This window comes from Mixophyes fleayi, chromosome 4, assembly GCF_038048845.1.
Source record: "Mixophyes fleayi isolate aMixFle1 chromosome 4, aMixFle1.hap1, whole genome shotgun sequence".
NCBI classification, from domain to species: Eukaryota; Metazoa; Chordata; class Amphibia; order Anura; family Limnodynastidae; genus Mixophyes; species Mixophyes fleayi.
In genome coordinates this window covers 133,210,202-133,233,494 of record NC_134405.1, presented here as the reverse complement: position 1 = coordinate 133,233,494, position 23,293 = coordinate 133,210,202, and the positions used below count along the sequence as shown (strand labels likewise).

General features: G+C 41.8%; 1 protein-coding gene across 2 annotated transcripts in view; it reads left to right on the top strand.

The window, feature by feature from the left end:
* The window catches only part of PARP6 (poly(ADP-ribose) polymerase family member 6), a 45,337-nt gene that overhangs the window by 5,220 nt on the left and 16,824 nt on the right, over nucleotides 1-23,293 (top strand). For both annotated transcript variants that reach the window (XM_075208335.1, XM_075208334.1), the window contains exons 3-11: nucleotides 7,624-7,701; nucleotides 12,492-12,586; nucleotides 13,099-13,159; nucleotides 13,496-13,586; nucleotides 19,005-19,071; nucleotides 19,474-19,623; nucleotides 20,998-21,178; nucleotides 22,868-22,921; nucleotides 23,117-23,212. In XM_075208335.1, coding sequence (XP_075064436.1) covers nucleotides 7,624-7,701; nucleotides 12,492-12,586; nucleotides 13,099-13,159; nucleotides 13,496-13,586; nucleotides 19,005-19,071; nucleotides 19,474-19,623; nucleotides 20,998-21,178; nucleotides 22,868-22,921; nucleotides 23,117-23,212 — 873 coding nt within the window. The remainder of the gene's footprint in view (nucleotides 1-7,623; nucleotides 7,702-12,491; nucleotides 12,587-13,098; nucleotides 13,160-13,495; nucleotides 13,587-19,004; nucleotides 19,072-19,473; nucleotides 19,624-20,997; nucleotides 21,179-22,867; nucleotides 22,922-23,116; nucleotides 23,213-23,293) is intronic.

Sequence of the window (23,293 nt, the reverse complement as noted above, 5' to 3'; positions counted from 1 at the left end):
GTATATGCGGATACATGCCATATTTTGAGTAAAATTGCTCTGCGCATGCTCAGAAACGGGGCATATGCCAGTGAACACAAGTGCACTAAACTAATCTTTGAACGCAAAAGACACTTCCGACAGCCTACAATTTCAAGGGTGGAACAGGGGAGGGATGGGGTGTATGCACATAGTCAATGTACAGTAAGGGGCGTGCCAAGGTTGAGCACACACATCTGCCCAATTCAAGCTCTGGGCATCTTTCAGGTTTGTGACTTTCAGCTGTATCACTTGCACCAGCTACGGGGCGGGTGTAAGTGCCGAGTGATAGTGATGACGCCTATGCATGTCAGAATATCTGTTTGCCATCAGAAACAACTGTAAAGTGAATTTTATGTACAGTAGGCATTAATAACATCCTGATAAAAGTATTTAACGTAAAGAAAAAATGGGGGGGGAGGGGGGGAATAATGGCAAAAAAACACTTTTTTTTCATGTTTTTTTTCATTATTGATTATAAGGTCTGGGCTTTTTATTTTGTTCTTCATGTATCATGTAATGTGTTATGGATCACTGCTTTCTGTATATGTCATGTAGGACGCTGCAGACCTTTTGTGGCGCCTTATAAATAAAAGATAATATTAACAATAATTATAATATTATTAACAGATGTTAATGTATTTTTTTTTGTGTGTGCGTTATGATGGAACTTTATATATACATGTGCATTGTGCGTATCCTGCAGTGTGTTTTGTCTGTATAGATACGGCAAGTGCCGCATAGGCAGAGCGTATTTAGACCCGTATTCAACTAGAAACGTTTCCTGAGAGGCTCTTCTTGTTGAATGAGTGGGTACCTACTTACATTTTCCGTCTGTTTGCAAAAAATTCAAATTGTGTTACTTAATGAGTCAGGTCCTTAGTCTGGTGTTTATGAAATATACATATAATCTATGACATTTGTAAGATATACATATAGTGGTATATTTATTAAACTGCGGGTTTGAAAAAGTGGAGATGTTGCCTATACTAACCAATCAGATTTTAGCTGTCATTTTGTAGAATGGACTAAATTGATGATAACTAGAATCTGATTGGTTGCTATAGGAAACATCTCCACTTTTTCAAACCCGCAGTTTAGTAAATATACCCCCTAGTCCAGGGGTCGGCAACCCCCGGCACGCGTGCCAGACATGGCACGCAGCGCCCTCTAGTCCGGCACGCCAGGCGGGCTGTCACTGCAGGATATCGCTAACATGCGCAGCAGTTCTCAAGGGCACCGTTGAGGGGCGGATGTGAGGTGAGTGCATTAATAGTTATCAATTCAGTGCTGTCCCCAGTATCACTTACATCCCCAATTCCCTGCCAGTTATTATTGAGGGAGAGGCAGAGAGAGATAAGCTGTACACTGGGGGGTAGTAAGTCAGAACCGGCAGTGTGGCAGCACAAGGTAAAGTGGTCGGCTGGTAGAATCAGTGTGGGATATAGCAGTAAGTGGAATGGAAGTGACAGCAACCAGGACATGGAGAGAGTTTGTGTGAGTGACAGCGTGGGGTGGAGGCAGGGGGAGTGACAGAGAGAGAGGGCACAGGGAGAGACAGAGAGAGACATACTGAGAGGGTATACACAGAGAGAGATTGAGATAGTGTGTGGGGGTGACAGCCTGGAGTTGAGGCAGGGAGAAGTGACAAAGAGGCAGAGAGAGAGAGGGAACAGATAGAGACAGAGAGAGAGGGTACAAGGAGAGACAGAAAGAGAGGGTAAGCTGCCTAATGAGACATTATATTAATTGGGGGCACTTATGTATGCAATAATTTTAATTGGAGACACCTTTGTGAGGCATAATGTGATTTGGGGGCATTTATGTGAGGCATAATTTGATTGGGGACACTTATGTGAGGCATAATTTGAATAGGAGGCATTACTGTGGCATAATAGGAATTGAGGGTACTTATGTGTATCATAATGTGAATTGGGGCATTTATGTGAGGCATAATGTGATTGGTGCACTTATGTGAACCATAGATTGAATTGGGGGCATTACTTCGGCATAATAGTAATTGGGGCACTTACGTGTGGTATAATAGGAATTGTGGGCATTACTGTGGTATAATGTTAATTGTGGGCATTACTGTGGCATAATGTGAATTGGGGGCACTTATGTGTGGTATAATATGAGTTGAGGCATTACTTTGGCATAATGTGAACAGGGGGCACAGCTATTTGGTATAATATTAACTGGGGATCTACTATGAGGCATAAAATAAACTGTGGTCACTATTCTGTGGCATAATATTAATTAAGGGTACTACTATGTGAATTGGGGGCACAACTATGAGGCATAAGATGAATTGGGGACACAACTATGTGGCGTATTAAGAACTGAGGGATCTACTATGTGGCATAATATGAATTGCGTGCACTACTGTGTGGCATAATATGATTTGGGGGCACTACTGGGGCATAATATGATTTTGGGTCACTATTGTGGCATAATATGAATTTATGGCACACCTGGGCTCGGCTAGATTTTTTCCGGCACACCGATAGAAAAAGGTTGCCAACCCCTGCCCTAGTCTATAACATTTGTGAGATATGCATATAATCTATGACATTTGTGAGATATATGGTCATGAGTTGTAGTTAGTTCTGTGATTAATAATGAGAATTGTAGTTAGTAATGATGATAATTGTAGTACTTGTGGTTTATGAGAGTCGTATTGGGAATGGAATTGTAATGGAATCTGGGATATATGAACATATATACACATATGATTATGGTACTTATGACCATTTATAAAACAGATAAAAAATTAGAGTAAAAAAAATTTGATGATTTATTGTACTATCTATGCTACACTATTATACACCATATGTACAAAAGTATTTGGATGCATGATCATTACACCAACAGGAATTTTAATGACATTGTATTCAAATACATATACTTTAATATGGAGTTGGTCACCCTTTTGCAGTGATAACAGCTTCCACTCCTCTTGGAAGGCTTTCCACAGGATGTTGGGGTGTTTCTGTGAGAATTTGTGCACATTCATTCTGAAGAGTTTTTATGAGGTCACTGATGCTGGACGAGAAGGCCTGACTCGCAATATCCTTTCTAGTTCATCCCAAAGGTGTTCGATGGGGTTGAGGTCAGGGCTCTGTGTGGGCCAGTCAAGTTCTTCCACACTGAACTCATCAAACCATGTCTTTGTAGTCCTTGCTTTGTGCACTGGGGCACAGTCATGTTGGCATAGAAAAGGACCTTCACCAAACTGTTGCCGCAAAGTTGGAATCATAGCATTGTTCAAAATGGCTTGTATGCTGAAGCATTAAGATTACCCTTCACTGGAGATAAGGGGCCTAGCCTAAACCCTGAAAAACCTCCCCATACCATTATCCCTCCTCCACCAAACTTCACAGTTGGTATAATGCAGTCAGGCAGGTAACGTTCTCCCGGCATCCGCCAAGCCCATCTGACTGCCAAACAGAAGCATGATTTTCACTGCTCCTCAGTCTAGTGTCAGTGTGCTTTACACCACTCCATCTGACGCTTGGTATTGGTCTTGGTAATGTGAGGCTTGCATGCAGCTGCTCGGCCATGGAAACCCATTCCATTAAGATGTTTATTTTTTTTAATTTCATCCAATGGCTGTAGACCATCTCAACATAAGTTGTGGTCCAATCATATGCTAGGTGTAAGCATTATTTTGTCTTACAATGCAATACAGGCTTACATAAACCTTCCCCTGGAATTCGTGACACTGACATGGTTAATGTGGAAAGAATACAATATGTAGAAGGACAGGATATGATGCGTGGATATGTGTATGTATATATCTATAATATAAATGTCTAGTGGCGTGTGTTAGTCTGTCTGTCTGTGTGTGTGTGTGGAAAAAATAAAACCAAGCTGCAGCGCCACCTGCTGGGCGGAGTTATACACTGACCTACTAAATTCTTAGTGTGTGTGGAAAAAAAATTCAGAAAGGGCTGAAATTTGGTATACTAAGATGTTTTTAATTTGTTAATTTAATTTGTTAATTGTTAAAAGTGTTTATAAAGATTTTAAAAAAATATATATATATTTCTTGAAGTAGAAGTGACAGTTGGGAGTGGTTGGTGGTTCCCGGGGGTGACAGTTGGGAGTGGTTGGTGGTTGCCGGGGGTGACAGTGGGGAGTGGTTGGTGGTTGCCGGGGGTGACAGAGCGAGAGGAGTGTGATACTCAGGACCGCTGAGAGAGATCCCTGTGTCTGGATAGACATCTGGATAGATGTGGCGATGAAAATGAAGGATGAGGTGATGGAGAAGAATGATGAGGTGATGACATGTGGACAAAACCACGTTAAAAAAGGGCGCTTGCATCGGGAAGTAACGCTTTTCCCCTGAGGAGGCCTGGGCTAGGCCCAAATGCATGACAAGACCCTTTTTAACACCTTAAGTAGCTTGATTTGACTAGAATGCATAAGTATCATGCATGGGTTAACTTGTATAATATATATATATATATATATATATATATATAGCAACATCTGTGTTTAAGGAAGTCAATAATTATGTACTGTGTATATGGTTGTAAGACCCATGTCTATGGTGTGCATATCAATTGTATATAGCGGCGGTTCCCAAAGTGTGCGCCGCGGCTCCCAGCGGTGCCGCGGCGCTGTCACTGGGATGCCGCGGGCCAGCCCTAGAAAAAAGAAAGCAAACAGAAACTTACCAATCCGCGCGGCGCTAGGACCCAGCAGCCCCTCTCTCCCGCAGCTGTCACTGAATATCTACGTCAGGACAGATGGCAGAGGAAGAGGGGGACAGAGGAGGGGGGTCAGAGGGCAGAGGAGGGGGACAGAGGGCAGAGGAGGAGGGGGACAGAGGGCAGAGGAGGAGGGGGATAGATGGCAGAGGAGGAGGGGGACAGATGGCAGAGGAGGAGGGGGACAGATGGCTGAGGAGGGGGTCAGAGGACAGAGGAGGGGGTCAGAGGGCAGAGGAGGGGGACAGAGAGCAGAGGAGGGGGACAGAGAGCAGAGGAGGAGGAGGGAGACAGAGAGCAGAGGAGGAAGGCAGATGGCAGAGGAGGGGGACAGAGGGCAGAGGAGGGGGGCAGAGGAGGGGGACAGAGGGCAGAGGAGGAGGGCAGATGGCAGAGGAGGGTGACAGCGTGAGAGAGGGCAGAGGAGGGTGACAGCGTGAGAGAGGGCAGAGGAGGGTGACAGCGTGAGAGAGGGCAGAGGAGGGTGACAGCGTGAGAGAGGGCAGAGGAGGGTGACAGTGTGAGAGAGGGCAGAGGAGGGTGACAGAGGGCAAAGGAGGGGGACAGCGTGACAGAGGAGGGGGACAGAGGGCAGAGTGGGCAACGTGAGAGAGGGCAGTGTGCCTGGTTGCAGAGGGGGCAGTGTGCCTGGTTGCAGAGGGGGCAGTGTGCCTGGTTGCAAAGGGGGCAGTGTGCCTGGATGCAGAGGGGGCAGAGTGTCTGGATGCAGAGGGGCATTTTTGCAATACAACTAAATAAGTATTTATGTCGTGACCTAAATACTTATTACAATTTTTTGACCCAACTACTCCTAAAACAGGACTGCTCAGTAATTATTTTGGAGGGGTGCCTTGAAAAAATGTGTAGACTCTAAGGGTGCCGCGAACTGCAAAAGTTTGGGAACCACTGGTATATAGTGATACATACATCTAACACAGAGGTAATTCAGGGCAGAAAGGGATTGGTATTTTGGGTAAACTGAAAACTACCTTTGTGAGTGGTTAATTAAAGAGCTTAATGAGATTAGTTATTAAATGGTCGTTAATGTATTTTCATCGCTATTAGCCCATCAGAGACAATTGCCCACCTTTTACACTCCCCACCCCCCACAAAGGATTTGATTATTACATATGATTATTATACCTCAATGTAAAAACTAGATTTCCTCTAGCGAGATGAGATATTGCAATAAATCTCAAATAGGGAGAAATCTGGGAAGCATTCTCAGTTTAGCAAGTGTATGCCTTTTTAGAAAAATGACCCCCCGATGTTTTAATGTGTTTACATGTTCTCACCATTTGCTATATTTAGCAGGGTCCTGACGGTAGCCTCCAAAAATGTTCTTTTTGCTTTATTGTGCCAAGCAAATGGGAAGTTATATCTAACTATAGTTGTGTGTTGCCCCTCAGTGCAGACTATAAGCAAAGCTCATAGGTTCTTGCTACTTCTTTGACTGCTCTTTGTCAGATTTTCAATCCTTTGCCAACCTGATCAAGCCACCAATAACATCTATACTAGCTCCAATGATGTCACACATATACATTGCCATTAGGCAATGCCCCTAAAATGTTGCATTGTGAGAGGATTATCACCAGTCAATAAGATTGACAGGATAACTCTGGCAGTAAGTAAAGGGATGATGGGAAAGATCAGATAATTCATGACCACTGTACTGTATGGTGAAGTACTGGTTCATCATAAAAAAATAGCTACGGTACTATAACAAGAATATTTCCTATATTTTTTCCTTAATATTTTAAAATTTCAGTTGAAAATAAAAATTAGGGTTAGGGTCCCTTTTGCTTATTCAGGAATCCATTTTGATTTTACTATGAAAAGCTCTGTATAATATAGTAAAGGACACACATATAGGTTTCGCAAGTTCTCATTTTGCTGTTCTAAAAAAAATATGGCTTGCATAGCATTTTTATATGGTTTTGTGTTAATCCAGGTACCTATAATGCGCAGTAACACCTCAAGCCTGTCCTTATCCGCCTATGTTCTAGTCTAATTCTACGAGCACCTGGAAATCTGAAATCTTCACACACAAAATCAGGAGTGATAGCAACAACAAGAGCACAACATTAGTTGCACTGCTATGTGATTGTCTACTGTGAATAGCCCTTGTTGTATGAAAGGAAAGGCTTCTTAGAGATGTAGTGTAGGAAACAGCAAGTTTTGGCCAGTCATTGATATGAGAATTTAAAAGGGTTTGAGTCAAAGATTAGCCCCAGAGAGCAAGGGATGTGGGTGTAATGATGATATCCAGCAGCATACCAAACTCAATCGGCATCCTAATTTTCATAGTAACATTAAAACGGAGGTATAAATCTATTCATCTATCTCTTCAGGAAGCAACAAATAGTGTGTTAGAATCACATGGAAATCAGGTCTGCACACTAAAACTGGTTAACGTTTCTCAAACAAGACAATTATACTCTATACTGCTGTGATAAAATGACAGGCTCTTTATATATATCTTAATAACTAAGCCTTATACAGCGCAGAATCTAAAAGTTTTCTGACTAGTGAGTACTGTTTCCAAACCCTAGTTCTTCTAGTTGGACAACCATCAATAAGCTTGTTTAGCAGACAACACTTGTAACTGGAGTGGTCAGCACTGTATTTTATGATATGATGTGATGTAGATACAATTTTCCATTTTTTTATACTTTCAAACTCAGTTTCAAAGGCTAATTATACACCTGTATACAATGTTTATTAAGCTGTGCATAATCATAAAGTTGTACTGTTTCTAACCTTGGCAATGTCAGTGTATACAAATTATAGTAGTAACACTGCATATTTTGCCAAATGAACGGTTAGAGGAACAGACATGTGAATGATATTCTGCATGGACAATGCCCATTGTATGTGTTCTCTTCACTAGGACATTAAGGGACACAACTGGGCTGAAGAAGACTCTGATGGGGAAAATGAATGTGGAGAGTTCCTTTATGGAGTTCAGGTAAAATAACGATTATTATACAATGATTATTAACAGTGTTAAACATGACAGCTATAATGCACTGGTTGCGTGTGGAGTTTATACAGTTGTAAAAAGTAAGGCCAGAGATAGAGATAAAGCGGCTTAGGACATAAATCCAAATAGAGATCAGTTAAATTAAAATTCCAGGTTTAATAAAACAATAGTATTATACTGTATGAAACATAGTTCAAAAATAATCAAATAAAGGTATTTACTATAGTTGGTTTATTACAATGAGCAGAGTGGAACCTGGAACATTTCTGCTTAAGGATGCCACTCTAAAGATAGGGACACTGGGCAAATGCTCTTTATGCCCTGACCCACTGGTAGAGAGCAAACAAAACTGGAAGCATAAGTATATACCAATGACAGTGAGAAAGAAATTATAAACCAAAGACTGTGTGAAAAGCAAATTAACTCATTATATTCAAAATCATGTATTTAAAAATAATGAACATCATGTAGAGTTCAAGCTATGTGTCTGTTAGGCGGCTGCTGAAGGGCTGGTGCAGAATATGCACTGATGATGATGATGATTAGCAGCAATCATCATCATCATCACCATTTATTTGTATAGCGCCACTAATTCCGCAGCGCTGTACAGAGAATTCACTCACATCAGTCCCTGCCCCATTGGGGCTTACAGTCTAAATTCCCTAACACACACATACACACAGACAGACAGACTATGGTCAATTTGTTAGCAGCCAGTTAACCTACCAGTATGTTTTCGGAGTGTGAGAGGAAACTGGAGCACCCGGAGGAAACCCACGTAAACACGGGGAGAACATACAAACTCCTCACAGATAAGGCCATGGTCGAGAAATGAACTCATGACCCCAGCAATACGCAGACTCTTCTTATGATTGGCTGCTTGCGGGTTGTCCTCTCTAGCTGATTGTGCTTTAATAATTTTGTGTTGTGGCTATATGATATGTGTCTGTTCCATTTCTGACTTTGAAGCTCTTTAGTCATTGTGCTAAAGATGCAGAAGTGTCCGATTGCACTTATATGTGGTAAGGCAACAGGTGTTGGGATGTTTGATATTAATTTCTTTGCTTAAAGCTATATCCCACAAAGAGCTACAAAGGTAACACTATTGCGTTTTTCTGGGGTACTGCAATTGGCTCATTTTAATTCTTTGTAATTATGTCACACAAAGTGCACAAAGCTATAGCGGAAAAGTTCACACAATTAATTGTTTGATTGAATCGTGTGTTAGGTCATTAATTCATTTAAAGGGCGCACCACAAAGTACGCAATCCTTGACCCGTGAATAGCTATACTGTAAGGAACAGTACACAAATCATGCACACTGCTGACATAGCAGTACCATACTTGTACACAACATCCTGAATGGAAATGCTAAATTAATAAGAGGCAATAATGCATCCACTGCAAACTAACTTCTATGAGCTATCTTCATTAAGAAATACACTCATCTCTGAATCTTCACACAGCTGTATCTTGTGCTGGCCTCATATGCAGAGGTGCATGCAAGTGAGTTGTATTACACCTGGGGGTAAATGTATCAAGCTGAAAGTTTCCTGGCGGGTTTGAAAAATGGAGATGTTGCCTATAGCAACCAATCAGATTCTAGCTATCATTTTGTAGAATGTACTAAATAAATGATAGCTAGAATCTGATTGGTTTTTCAAACCCGCCGGAAAACTCTTAGCTTGATACATTTACCCCCTGATGTCAACCTGACGCACAACCAACTGTTGCAGACCAGGACGCATCTTGACACATATCTTACTCAGCATGCGCATGTAATTGCGCTTGCGGGGTGTTTCGTTTTTTAATGTATTTTGGATGCATTTTACATCTTGGACGCATTTTATGTAAAATGCGTCTAACTCTACCCGAGGCCCTATGTGTTTTCTTTATTTCGTTTATTTCTAAAGAAGTGATTGTGATACTGTACCTTTTCAAACTGACTATTGATAACTGCAATCTGGAGGATTCTACTGTGAGGAGTTCCTTCCCAAATATAAACATCTGAATACACTAACAATTGATAGAATGCTTTTTATCAGTGTGATAAAAAAAAAAATTACCCATGGTACCCCTATGTGGAAAGCGCACTACCATCTGCTCCACAGCGGTGAACAGGGCAGAAAGCACAAGCTGAGCAACATTTGGCACAATTGTTCCTGTTACACAAGAAGCTTTTTTAAAGTGCCAGTTGGACTTTGATAGCAACTTGCTCTATGTTTTGGTCATCATGCTGTGTATAGCAGTATGCTGCTAACCATAGGTCTCAATCACTCATATTATAACTAAGCTTTGAGTCAGCAACGTAAGTAGGTGACCTGTTGCCACATCCCCTGAACTTCACGCTCCATTCTGTAATATTTTGTGCTAGGTGTTTAAGCTTTTCAAGTGGAATGGGTCTCAACAAAAAATATTTTGATGTGAAAGGTGAATTGTATTAAATTGTCTTCCTTGAATGTCAGAATAGCTCTGGATAATCAAAAAATGATTCAGAAGCAGCTCAAAGCATTCCTCGAGATATCTGTGCCAATTATTATCATTGCCTTTTATCAATGAAAAAGCAGCAACATGAGCAACAAATAATGCTGCAACATACTTTTTACTATCTGTTTCTCTTTATACATCACAGCGATATATAATATATATATGATAGTATAATACACTTTAAGGGCCACTCGTGTGGCACTCTAATCCTCATAAGGGCCACACAATGTCTTTACTCTTGGTAATAAGTGAAAACAATTAATCAAACATTTAATCAAAGTAAGAGACACCACATGTCCTTAGAAGAAATCCCACGTTTACTCCAAAATGCTCTTCAGATTTCCCAAAGACACTCATACCCCTCCACCCACCCTAAATGATATGCCCTTTCCAGCCCCATTCACCACAAACCTGCCCTAAACCAACACTCAGCTGCCCACTCACTCTTCAAATTCCCCATGTCCTTCAACCTTCATACAAGATACTCCTTAAATCTACCACTCACCCCTCGCTGGAAGTACCAGTGTCCCACTACTACTCTAATGACCAATAAATCCCTGCCTAAAAAATCCTTACATTGCTTTAATGTGATACATAGGAATCACTCAGCTCCTTTCTGTGGATGAAGGAGGGAGACCACGTGATGCAGCAGGGCGGCTCCAGGGGGGGGGGGGGGTTGATCGGGGCAATCGCTTCCCCCTAGCAGCAGTTGGCATCCAGCGGCAGCTCACTATACCCATTCTCAGGCAGGCAGAGAATCTTGTCTGGCTGGTCTGATTGTGTTTCAACTTAATCAACGCGGCCGAGCAGCTTTATCTGCATGCCTGTAAGCCGCCAGGGACATGAGTATAGTGAGCTGCTGCTGGATGCCCACTACTTCTGTTAGCAAAAAAGGCCCCCCTTCCCCCCAAAAAATATTATAGGTCCGCCCCTGTGATGCAGACTATATGTCCCTCTCTTGCTGATTTCCTTTATTTTATAAAGGAGGTCATGTGATGTGGAAGTTGGGTACTCTGGTAAATAATAAAATCAAGTTCTGTCTTTAAGACCAGCTGAGCTTTAGTCTCAAACCCAGACTTTTGGTGGGGCGGAAAGTAGAAAATAAGGGCTGCTGCCAATTGAACACACAACAGGGAAAATGACTGATAGGGCATAAAGCAGGAAGGTGTTGGTGGCCACAAATGAAGGCACCGTCTGTAGACCATCGCTGACATATCACTTAGCCAATCAGAGCAGGTCATTGTATTCTCTGTTATACTGGTTTCTATACTCTCACCCTATATACAGTAAGAACTGTACATTTTAAGAATGTATAGCAGTTCCCCAGAGGTGAGGTGCTGCAGCCATCCAATCAGATGTCTATGAAACTACAGAGAGCTCCTGTTGACACCTTTTACGTTTTTTGCCTGTTGATTTCAAACCTCCACATCCTTGAGGACTAAACAAATGGGGTGGTTCTAGCGACAATAGTAAGCAGTGAGGGTTTAAAAGTCTGACCCTCATCTAACTAGTACACCGAGCCTGGTTACTACCTAGTTAGGGGTGTGGGTGTTTGTATATGAACAACTCCTTTAATGCCTTGCTGTACTAACCCTGTCAGGGAAATTTAATAAGGCTGTGTAAGGAGCAACTGTGTGCAACATGCCTTTTTATCTGTGCTGGTGAAATGAGGATGAAACTAAAATGTCTTTAGTTACTAAAAATATATTTTTCTTATATAACAAGTACCATTTTCAAAACAAGTTGATAAAAACAAAGCAAATAGTGATGCTGTTAAGATTATGGGCAATTCTAAAATGAGCATCAGAAATGACAAGTTAAAGTAGGTGCTGTTTACAAACAACTTATAAGCCCTGAGTATATTAAGTAGATATATGTAGCTTCTAAAGTTCTTGTTGCTGGATGGGGCTAGCTGCTAAGAGCACAGATGAATATATGTAGCTATACACTTTGTTTTTCTGTCACATTATTAAATAAGCCCAATTATGTAATTTTCAGGCCCAAAGCAGGGGTACTAGAACTGATTAAATGTATTAGTGGCACTGCTTGCCAAGTTTGTGCACATTCCCATAGATGGAACAGTCCTTGCTGCAGTTATTACAGCAATATCATCAGATGGTCGAGTGTGGGCTGAAAAGAAAACATGACAGAAAGTGTCAGGGCACGGTCATTAGGCAAGTGAAAACAAGGTGGTACACTGTCACATTGACCATTACTTCTATATTCCTACACAAGGTCCCTTCAACTCATGTGCTCTTCGTACATTCAAATTCTTTCTTCCATAACAGGGCACTTGCTGTGCTGATCTGTACAGACACCCTCAGCTGGATGCAGATATTGAAGCTGTTAAGGAAATATACAATGAGAATGCTGTATCTGTAAGGTAAGTAGCATTGTTTATTATTTAATAACAATACTTTAACTTCAGCTCCATTTCATTAACTGATGCCTAGATAAACATATATGAAACAGAAGCTAAAAGTACAGGCTATTTTCTTAAAAATGCAAATCACTGTGACTGTGTCCATGTGTAAGATCACACTGTGGAATTTTGCCTATATTGATGTGTTCCACATTAATTTGAAATATGTATGGAATGAACTGAAAACATTGTCATATGTAGAAGAGGAGTCTAAGGGGTAGATTTACTATAGCTTCTAAAAGGAAATGTGGAAGTGTTGCCCATAGCAACCATTCAGATTCCAGCTATCATTTTCTAGAATGTACTAGACAAATGATAGCTAGAATCAGATTGGTTGCTACGGGCAACACCTCAACTTTTCCTTTTTAGAAGCCTTAGTAAATCTACTCTTAAGTGTGTCTCTGTTGTACTGGCTCCTATCCGTTGTGCTGCATATTTCTTATTTACATTTTTATCCACTTTTTTTTTTACAGAGAGTATGGGACCATAGATGATGCTGACATTGACTTGCACATTAACATTGGGTTCCTTGATGTAAGTCTCCACTTCTCTTCTCTGTTTGCTTTACCTTCTATTGTACTTTCTTGTTAGTGTTAAGCTTCTAGCTCTTTAGTTTACCCAACTTTCTTATACTCACTTCCAGGTTATCCTCTTTCTCACTCTCATTTTCCATTCATTCATTACTGTATGTAAAAGGAGATTGAAACCTAGAATGCTACAAAGAGAGGCCATTGGACATTCACTCACCATTTCCTTCCCCTAATCTATTTTCTTTTATTCTTTGAAATTTTCTTACCCACCTTGAGTGCTCCCCCTCTCACTGTCATTCTCATAACTGACTTCCACCGCTGTCTCGTTCCCCTCCTGCAGGAAGAGGTGGCCACTGCCTGGAAAGTAGTCCGCACAGAGCCCATAGTCCTACGCCTGCGCTTTTCCCTCTCTCAGTACCTTGATGGTCCTGGTGAGTAGTCTCTGTCCCTCTTTATTTTCTACATGCTATATTTGTCTACTAAGTGTGCCATGTCCTGATGTCATGCACAGGTTTATTTTATTTTATTTTTTATTACTATTTTAATACCTTTTTTTTCATTTTGTAAAGATGTTAATGTCAATATTGCACTAAGCAATGACGGCCCTGTAAAACATAAACGCTTACAGTTACAATGTGTAGTAGCAGAGAATTATACAGAAATACAGTATATACAAGTGTATGCAGGTGGAGAAGTAAGATAACAATAAACACAATTAGGACTTTGAAAATACTCAGCATCGGCTGTACAACTACACAGGAGCATCTGAAACAGTTCTTACTATGTCAGCTGTAAACATTTTTTGCCATCCCACAAAGTTTACCAATCCATGGAATGATAGACAGGCATGGTAATAGAATGTTGGAATGTGGAGAATATTATACATTTAGTTCAGAAGTATATCTCTTGCGCGTGCTGGTAACAATATGCAATGATGATGAGCAGCAGCTTGTTCTAGCTGCTTCTGATTGCATGTTGAGCCCTTCACCTGATAGTACTGAAAAATCATTAGCAGCCTGAAGTCACAGCCATCTATTTGCATTACTTAATTTACATATGAACTACTGCAGTAAAGAAGATTCAACCAGAGCCATTGAAAGCACCCTAGGGGACCCCCCATCCTTTGGGATTCCTCCCCACAGGCACTGCCCTGCCATACTGCTTCTTGCCTGTGTGCAGTGGGGGCAGCATCCTCTGCTTCTCTGTCAGACTGGGAGACTTGGGCATCATAGTCAAGGCCCACACGCCCATCCATGTCAGCAGCTGGTGCCCAGTATGGGGGCACTGCAGTAAAATAAAACATTGAATGGGTGACATTATGTCACTAATTCAGTCTTTAAGGCGCCCCATAAACCTTGGTGTACTAGGCGACTTTCTACATTCACCTAGTGGTAGCACTGTCCCTGAAAACAACAGATGTTTGTATTTCATGCAATCTAATATAAATTGTATTTCTTTTTTTTTTTTTAAAGATATTTTATTGAATTTTACAAATAACAATATAAGGGAAACAAGCACAACAAGTGAAACAACACAGTGTAGTTTCTTATGAACAAAATAACATGATATCATTGGTATGAAAAAGAAATTCGGGGAGAGATGAGAAAAGAGGAGGTTGAGAGGAAAGGAAAGAAGAGGGAGGGAAAGGGGAAAGCACTAGCCATAGAGATGAGAAAACCAGTGTAGAGAAGATGAGGACCCAAAACAGTGTTAACATTGGTAGTTTGAACTCAAAGGCCTAAAATGCTAAAGGAGGAGCAGCTCCATGATATTCAGTCTAAGGACTCCAAACCTTATTAAATTGAACGGGGGTATGGCAAGGAATTCTAGTAGCATATTCCATGTAATAGACTTGCCAAATGCGGTTAATAACAGAAGGAACGGGGGGGGGGGGGGTTGGATTTTTCTAAAAAGGGCAATTTGGCATCTAACAACACCAGGAATATGTGTAATGAGTTTCTGAGTTTGTTTCGATATTTTGGGAATTGAACAAGGCAGCAAAAAATAAGAGAGAGATGGGGGGGGGGGGGGGGGGATCTGCGTGATGTTGAAAATTAACCAGTGGATCAATTCCCAGAAGGGAAGCAGTTTCGGACAGTGCCACCATATATGAAACAGGGTGCTCTGCCGACCACATTGACGCCAGCACAGCGGGGATGAGCCCGGATATACCACGTGTAGGCGGTGAGGAACCAAGTACCAGCAGTAATAGATTTTACGTCAATTTTCCCTTATTTTAGAAAGGTTCAGGAGGAGCTTAACCCATTCCTCAGGGGGAAGCAATTCCCCCATGTCCTCCTCCCATTTGAGTTCATGAGGGTCCTTAGGGGGGCATTTGTGTTTTACAATGAGGCGATAGAATGTAGAGATAAGGCCCCTAAAAGAGGAGCGGACATGACAGAAGTAGACCATAGGGGAGGTTAAATGTATATCAACGACTGTACGTCGAATAATGTCATGTAAGTGTCGGAGTTGGAAGTATTGAAAGAAGCGATTTGATGGGATGTGAAAGCGTGAATTTTAGGAGCCAGGGGGCCAACGAATTTTTGAGGTTTTTAATTGTTCGGACGATTTCATCGGTTGTCAAAGGTTCATTAAAGTAATTAGATTGAGCGGGGGTAAGTGCGGGCAGAGCAATAAAAGATAAAAAGTCTCTAATTTTAGATTGTAAAGAAATGGGATCTGAAAATTGTGGTGGGAGGTTATAGAGAGAGGAGTAGAAGTCTCTAAAGATATCAACTATGTGTTTGGGAACATAAGTAAGGTACCCTGATTGAGTCTTAATAGAGGAGATACGATTACGGGTGCGTTTATCTAGTAGTTTCTGGCTAGCAGTCTGTCTGCTCGTTCGCTCCTCTCATAAAATTTTTGGTGGAGCCATTGAAGAGTTTTGGCAGCATTTTTGGAGAGAAGCTATTGTAATTGCCCCCGTAGAGTGATAAGTTTGAGGCGAGTCTTGCGTTTTGGAAAGAGTTCATGTAAAGCTGTGAGAGGTGCAATTTGTGATTCAAGTTCCAGGATGCAAATGATTTCAGCCTTTCGACGAGCAGCGGATAGGCCAATAAGCGTGACTTGTATAGAGGCTTTATGTGCTTCCTAAAGGAGATTTCCGGGGAGGAGATGAATTCTTTAATCAGACAGAAATGGCGGTGACCTGGTCAGGTTTTAGAAGTAGGGTGTCATCAAGACACCATTTTGGGGGGAGCGGTACGAGGGCGAGGGTAGGCAGTTTAGAGAAGAACCAGGGCGTGGTCGGACCAGGGAACCAGGAGAATGTCCGAGTCAATTAGTTGTTGAGTGGTGGAGCAATCAATGAGAATAAGATCAATGCGAGTGTGAATGTTGTGAGAGGCTGAAAAATGGGTATATTGTCTACCTGAAGGATGGGTGAGGCGCCAAGCGTCATAAAAATCGTAGGATTTGATGAGGAATGCCAAGGTTCTAGATTCTTGGTGTGAGGAAGAATGGAAGGAGGACACAGAGGAACGATCCATCCCGGGGTCTAGCGTGGAGTTAAAATCGCCACCTATAATTACTTGGCCCTGGGCCAGGGAGGAGAGCTGTTCAAAAAAAGCGGAGAAGAAAGTACCTTGTTCCACACTAGGAGCGTACAAGGAAACTAGGGTGAGCTTGGTGCGTCCTAAAGATTCAACCACTATTAGATATCTGCCTAGCAAAAAGAGATTCAAGCAAGTAAGGGATGTTGTGATGTATACGGATGGCAGTACCTATTTGTTTACTATCAGAGGATGCATAATAAGTGTGTGGGTATGTCTTGCATGTCAGTTGAGGGTGGGGAATCTTAAAGAGCATTTCCTGCAGGAAAACAAGATCCGCCCAAGGCGCCTAAAATGCTGAAGGGCCATAGTGCGTGCGGTAGGAGAATTAATCTGTGGGCCACGTGGACAGCAGCGGGGACCGGCACTCAGAGTGTTGGAGTGCTAGAAACTAGCCGGGAGGTCCACAGGAGGTTTCGGTAAGGCAGACCTCACTAGGGAGCAGCGTAGCGGGTGTGGAAATCCCTATATTCGGTACTATTAATGACCTGAGAAGAGGAGAGCCCATCATGTGTGCCCGTCCAGTATGGCGTCCCAGCCACGCCCCATAAATTGTATTTTTTATTTGCGTTTGTATTTGTTTACATTTTATATTGAAAATGTGTCTTCCACATTGATTACTAACACTGTCAAGACAATAGTTTCCCTTGTGTATATGACACTTTATTGTATTTTTTTATATTGTGTACAAATAGGGTAATGTGCCTTTAGCAATTACTACCACCACTGTCAAGCCACATATGTGTGCTATCTCTACACTATTGTGGGTGAAAGTACGCTTGGTGCAGATGCTACTGTTTTTAAGTTGGTCACATTTTTAGATGTCTGACTCAATATATGCACATGGATACGCTTTATTTACATGTGGCTTTTCCTGCGTGTTCTCTGAGACCATGTGTTTCCCCCTCTAGATGAGCTTCAGTATACTAATGTAATGAAGTTTATGTAATCAAGAGAGAACATTGTCTTGACAGTTATTGATAAATGCTAAAGTCACATTTTCAATAGAAAATCTAATGAAACACAAAATATATAGATGAAATTAAATTAAATACAAACATATTTTGTTTTCCCTGCCCTGCAGTAGTCCACATGAAAATGTCAAATAAATAATGTGAATAGACGGCTGCGGTACGATACTTTTGTTCTTACAGTGCCCTAATATACAAGTGACACGGCTCATTTAGAGGTGGATACATTTGCACTCTGAACATACAAATGAAAAGACACACATAAAAAAGCGTATTTTTGTGCATATTTTGAATTCGAGACATCTAAAGATGCGTCCAGCTCAAAAACATTAGTATTTGTGCCAGGCATAACAAGTCTGTATATTTATGCCTCTTAGGAAGTGTATCTGTTGTGAGTGCAGATGCAATGATATACAGTGATGAGGATCAGCGCCACTATCTAGCTGCTTCTGATTGGCTGATTGCATATTGAACCCTTTAGCTGATAGCACTCATTAATCATTAGCAGCTATATTATATGAAGTCGTAGCTGTCTATTTGCATGACTTAATTTACAATGCTAACGATTTAAGTGCTATCAGCTGCAGAGGTCAATACACAATCAGCTAAACAGCTAGCTAGTGTTACTGTTAGTCATCATCATCATTGTGTACCTTTACACCAGCTCTCCAGTACCCACAAGAAATACACCTACAAAAAGGCTTTTCTGGGGGTGCATTCTTGTCTGATTGTCTTGAATATACGTGAACATGACCTTACTGTACTCAGCCTATGCTTGCACGGGGTAGGGTACCTAATTCCGACAGTGTACATGTCGGCACTTAACCTGCCGACATGAAAATGTCAGCTGGCTAAATGCCGTCACTTGCATTGTGCTGACAGGTGGACATTGTCGTCAGTGTGATTGTCGACATTCACACTGTCGCCAATTACAATGCCGACATTAAAAGAGCAATCCCAACGGGTCCGGTGCCTATATTCCTTTTGGTTTCCTGCTGTCAAAATCAAGGGGATCTGGGAGGCATGTTTTTCTCATGGGTCCAGGGACTACTGCTGGGTCTAATAGTAGTTGCATAGGTAACTCTGGCTGTATTTACACACTTGAGGGTAGATGTTTTAAATTTCTAAAAAGTAAAAGTGGAGTTCTTGCCCAATGAGATTCTAGCTATCATTTTCTAGAATGTACTAAATAAATTATATCTAGAATCGGATTGGTTGATATGGGCAACACCTCATTTTTCCTACTTAGAAGGGTTGACACATGTACCCATTGGTTTGCCTCATACAACCAACTTTCTGTGTCTCTGTATTTTCCCTGCAGAGCCCACCATTGATGTCTTTCAACCATCAAACAGAGATGGCTTTGGACTGGGAATTCAGTTAAAGAAGTAAGTGTAAGGGTGAGATAGACAGGCAGAAGGAAGATATATGAAGGAAAATAGAGGAATCCATGAGAATGCTTATTGGAGACACATAAGAATTTTAAGTTCAATATAAATTGACAACTCTCTCTCTCTGTCTCTCTCTCTCTTTCTCTCCCCCTCTCTCCCCTTCACTCCCCTCCACTTTCTTTGTTTCACTCCATCTTGTGTCCCCTACCATTCTACTAATCCCATGCCTTTCCCCCTCGTCATTTTTGTAATCTCTCCTTTGCAATGCACTGACATCCCGCGTTGGTGCGTGGTGCATTTATCACTTTTGGCTTCCTCTTTGTTCCCTTTCTGTGTACTATCATTATCTTGCCCCACTCCCTTTTCGTCTGGCTGCCCCCATTTATTCTTCACGGACAGAATCCTGTCCCTCTTCTCCTCTCATCAGTGGCGGTATCTCAGTAATGAGGTTTTACGCTCACAGCAGGAGAGAAGGCTACGGTGGCTCAGAGTCAGTGGCAGTATTAAAAGATTTCGAGCTGGACTCAGCATCTTCTCCCCAGTGCCCAAGTAAGTATCTTATTAATATTAATTATTTATTATTGTTAACAGTTATTGAAATAGCTTCTACATGTTAAGCGACGCTTTACACATCTTACAGTGTTCTTACTTTTACAGCCACTATTTCACATCACTTACATTCTCTATTAATTTCCTTCTCTCACGGCCTGAGTCATTAAGGCATGTATTTGCTCATTTTGAGTGTATCATCTAAAATCAGTCTGCACATGCTCACAACCGGTCCATATGACAGAAAGCTCAGCCCTGTCCGCTTCGACTGCATACGCAAAGGTCACTTACTACAGCCTACTATTTTGGGGAGTGAACTGGGCTGGGAAGGGGGGTCTGGCCATAGTCAATTTACAGTAAGAGTGTTCCGAGTTTGAGTGCATACAGCCAGAGGCGGGCTGGCGAGTCTCAGACCGTGGGGCGCACAGGCGGCCGCATCGCCTATCAGGACTGTCATTATTAAATGTGCCCGTTTGAGTATTTGAAGAAAAAAATGTGCTTTACCATAAAAGAGCAACTGGAAGGTGCAAGATGCGTCATATTAAATGTATAAGGGTGAGAACAGATCTCCCGCATCCTTTAGAGGTGATGGAAAAATTCCTTCCACAAAGCAAGTGGTGCCCCTGTAAACTTGGCTTCTTAACCCTTTTATCTATTTTAAATAATCTCATTCTGCAAAACAAATTCTCTTTTTTACATGTGGGTGCAAAAGGGGGCACAGTCCTGCACCTGATCTGTACTCAGCAAGGAATGACCTCAATCCATCCAACCCCTCCCATAGGCCAAAGCATACTTTTGTTGTGCTTCAGATGCCACCATCATGGCCACAAATCCATGTGCTTCCCTTTTATATTGAGCTGCATATACGCTGTGGTTTTTCAGTTCATTAGTAAACCCTTCTTGTCTGTCGATAGCTCATTCATTATCAACAGGGTAGATCTGGTAATATGACTTGATTGGTGAATGACCAATTTTATATCTGATTTTGGTGGCCACAAGCAGACCTGATTGTTCTGTGACCAAGCATGATCTGATCATGTGGGGCCTTATCTATGCTGTTGTCCATTGAGCCCTCGCACATGCAGCCAGCTTACCATATTTACCAACATGCTTGATAAAAATCTGTTTGATACAGCTCTAATTATATATCAGGATTGCTGGTATTTTTTGCTTCACACTTGGAGGCATCACAGGCAAATTTGTTGAAAATTTCCACATTACCTGAAAGAATGGCTCTCTGCTTGGCCAGCTTTAGGTTCTCTCGGGATGTCAGATATTCTTCCTGCATCAAGCACCTGTCTGTTTGTAGCAGCCACATTAACTGGAGTTCTTTGTCTGTACTTATGTCTCCATCTTAATGGCGCTCTGTTGCAGGTCCCCCAGTTTCCCTGGGGTTCAGGACTCAGCAGTCCGGAGTAGTCTCACAGGGACAGATCTCAGAAGTGGTCTTGCTGGGACAGACCTCCGTGCCCCCCGTCTCATGAATAGATCAGTGTCCTGCACTCTAAGAAACCCCAAGTTAGAACTATATGGGAGTCATACTACCACAACACAGGTAAGCTTCTATATGAAATGCACACAAATATACTGTACCAAAGACTAGTTAACTGCTCAAATAAGTCTAGAAAGAGAGTGTTTTGCTGAGAGGCACAATGGAAAAGAGATAGTCAGCAAAACTATAAAAGAGGTGCTCAATAGACAACCCTACCAAATAACAGCAATAACAAGATAAAAAATATAGAGAATGTGCATGATAGAGATTACTATGGTGATAGAACAAACTGTTAGTAATATACACTGACCAACCACAACATTAAAACCACTGATAAGTGAAGTGAATAACATTGATTATATTGTTACAATGGCAGCTGTCAAGGTGGAATATAATAGACAGCAAGTGAACAATCAGTGCTTGAAGTTGATGCGTTGGAAGCAGGATAAAAGGGCAAACGTAAGTATCTGAGCGACTTTGACAAGGGCCAAATTGTGATGGCTAGACGACTGGGTAAAAGTATCTTCAAAATGACAGCTCTTGTAGGGTGTTCCAAGTATGCAGTAGTTAATATCTACCAAAAGTGGTCCATGGATGGACAACCGGTGAACCGGCAACAGGGTCATGGGTGCCCAAGGCTCATTGATGCGCGTGGGTAGCAAAGGCTAGCCTGTCTGGTCCAATCCCTACTGCAACACAATTTGCTGACAAAGTTAATGGTAGCTATGATACAAAGGAGTCAGAACACACAGTGCATCGCACCTTCCTGCATATGGGTCTGCATAACTGCAGAACAGTGAGAGTGCCCATGTTGACCCCTGTTCACTGCCGAAAGCGCCTGCAATAGGCACATGAGTGCCAGAACTGAACCATGAAGCAATGGAAGAAGGTGGCCTGGTCTGATGAATCCCATTTTCTTTTATATCATGTGGAGGAAATAATGGCACCAGGATGCACTATGGGAAGAAGGCAAGTCAACGGAGACAGTGTGATGCTCTGGGCGATGTTCTGTTGTGAAACCTTGGTTCCTGGCATTCAAGTGGATGTTACTTTGACATTTACCGTCTACATAAATATTATTACAGACTAAGAACACCTCTTCATGGTAACATTATTCCCTGATGGCAGTGACCTGTTTCAGCTAGATAATGCATCATGCCACACTGCAAAAATTGTTCAGGAAAGGTTTGAGGAACATGACCAAGAGTTCAAGGTGTTGACTTGACCTCCAAATTCCTGAGATCTCAATCTGATCAAACATCTGTGGGATGTGCAGGTAAAACAAAGCCGAGCCAGGGAGGCCCCTCCTCTCAACATACAGGACTTAAAGCATCTTCTGCTAATGTCTTGGTGCCAGCTACCTCAGGGCACCTTCAGAGGTCTTGTGGAGTCTGTGCCTCGATGGGTCAGAACTGTTTTGGCAAAAGGAGGGTCTGCACAATAATGGGCAGGTGGTTTTAAAGTTGTGACTGATTGGTGTAACTAGAAACTTGAGAAATAATTAGGCTGCAACAGCAAGTATAGCGGACAGCTTCAAAGAGTATTAGTTGAAAGGACAGTAAGTCAGACAGCTTCTATGGGTATGTAGCTAAGAGTCAGCAAGTAAAACAGACAGCTTCTAAAATATCAGGACAATGAGACTAATGAAAAAAACTCCTGGGTCAAGATTGTGACATTGCCAGGAGGCAGGACATTACACAGACATGCATATTTGTCTATTGATTTTCACATTCATCCGTTCGCTCTCTGCAGGTCAGTGGCCACTGTAAGACAGTACCTACTCTGGAGTATGGCTTTTTAGTGCAGGTGAGTTGTCTACAAATTGAAATTTTGTAAATCATTTTGTATTGTTTTCCTTTCTCTCATTTTATAGTTTTGATTTCCTCTGATCACTCGCTTTTATATTCTTTTTCCCACCCCAGCCTTCTCCTACATATCTATTTTGCACAATTCCTGGTTTTACTCTATGGTTGGATTCCTTAGTTTTTCTCCCTTCCACAGATAATGAAGTATGCAGAGCAGCGGATCCCCACTCTAAATGAGTATTGTGTAGTATGTGATGAACAGCATGTCTTCCAGAACGCATCCATGCTCAAGGTTGGCCTATGACATTAGCATTTCTGTTGAAAACTTGATACATAAAAATTCAGCATCTCATATTCTTAATATTTGTTGCTT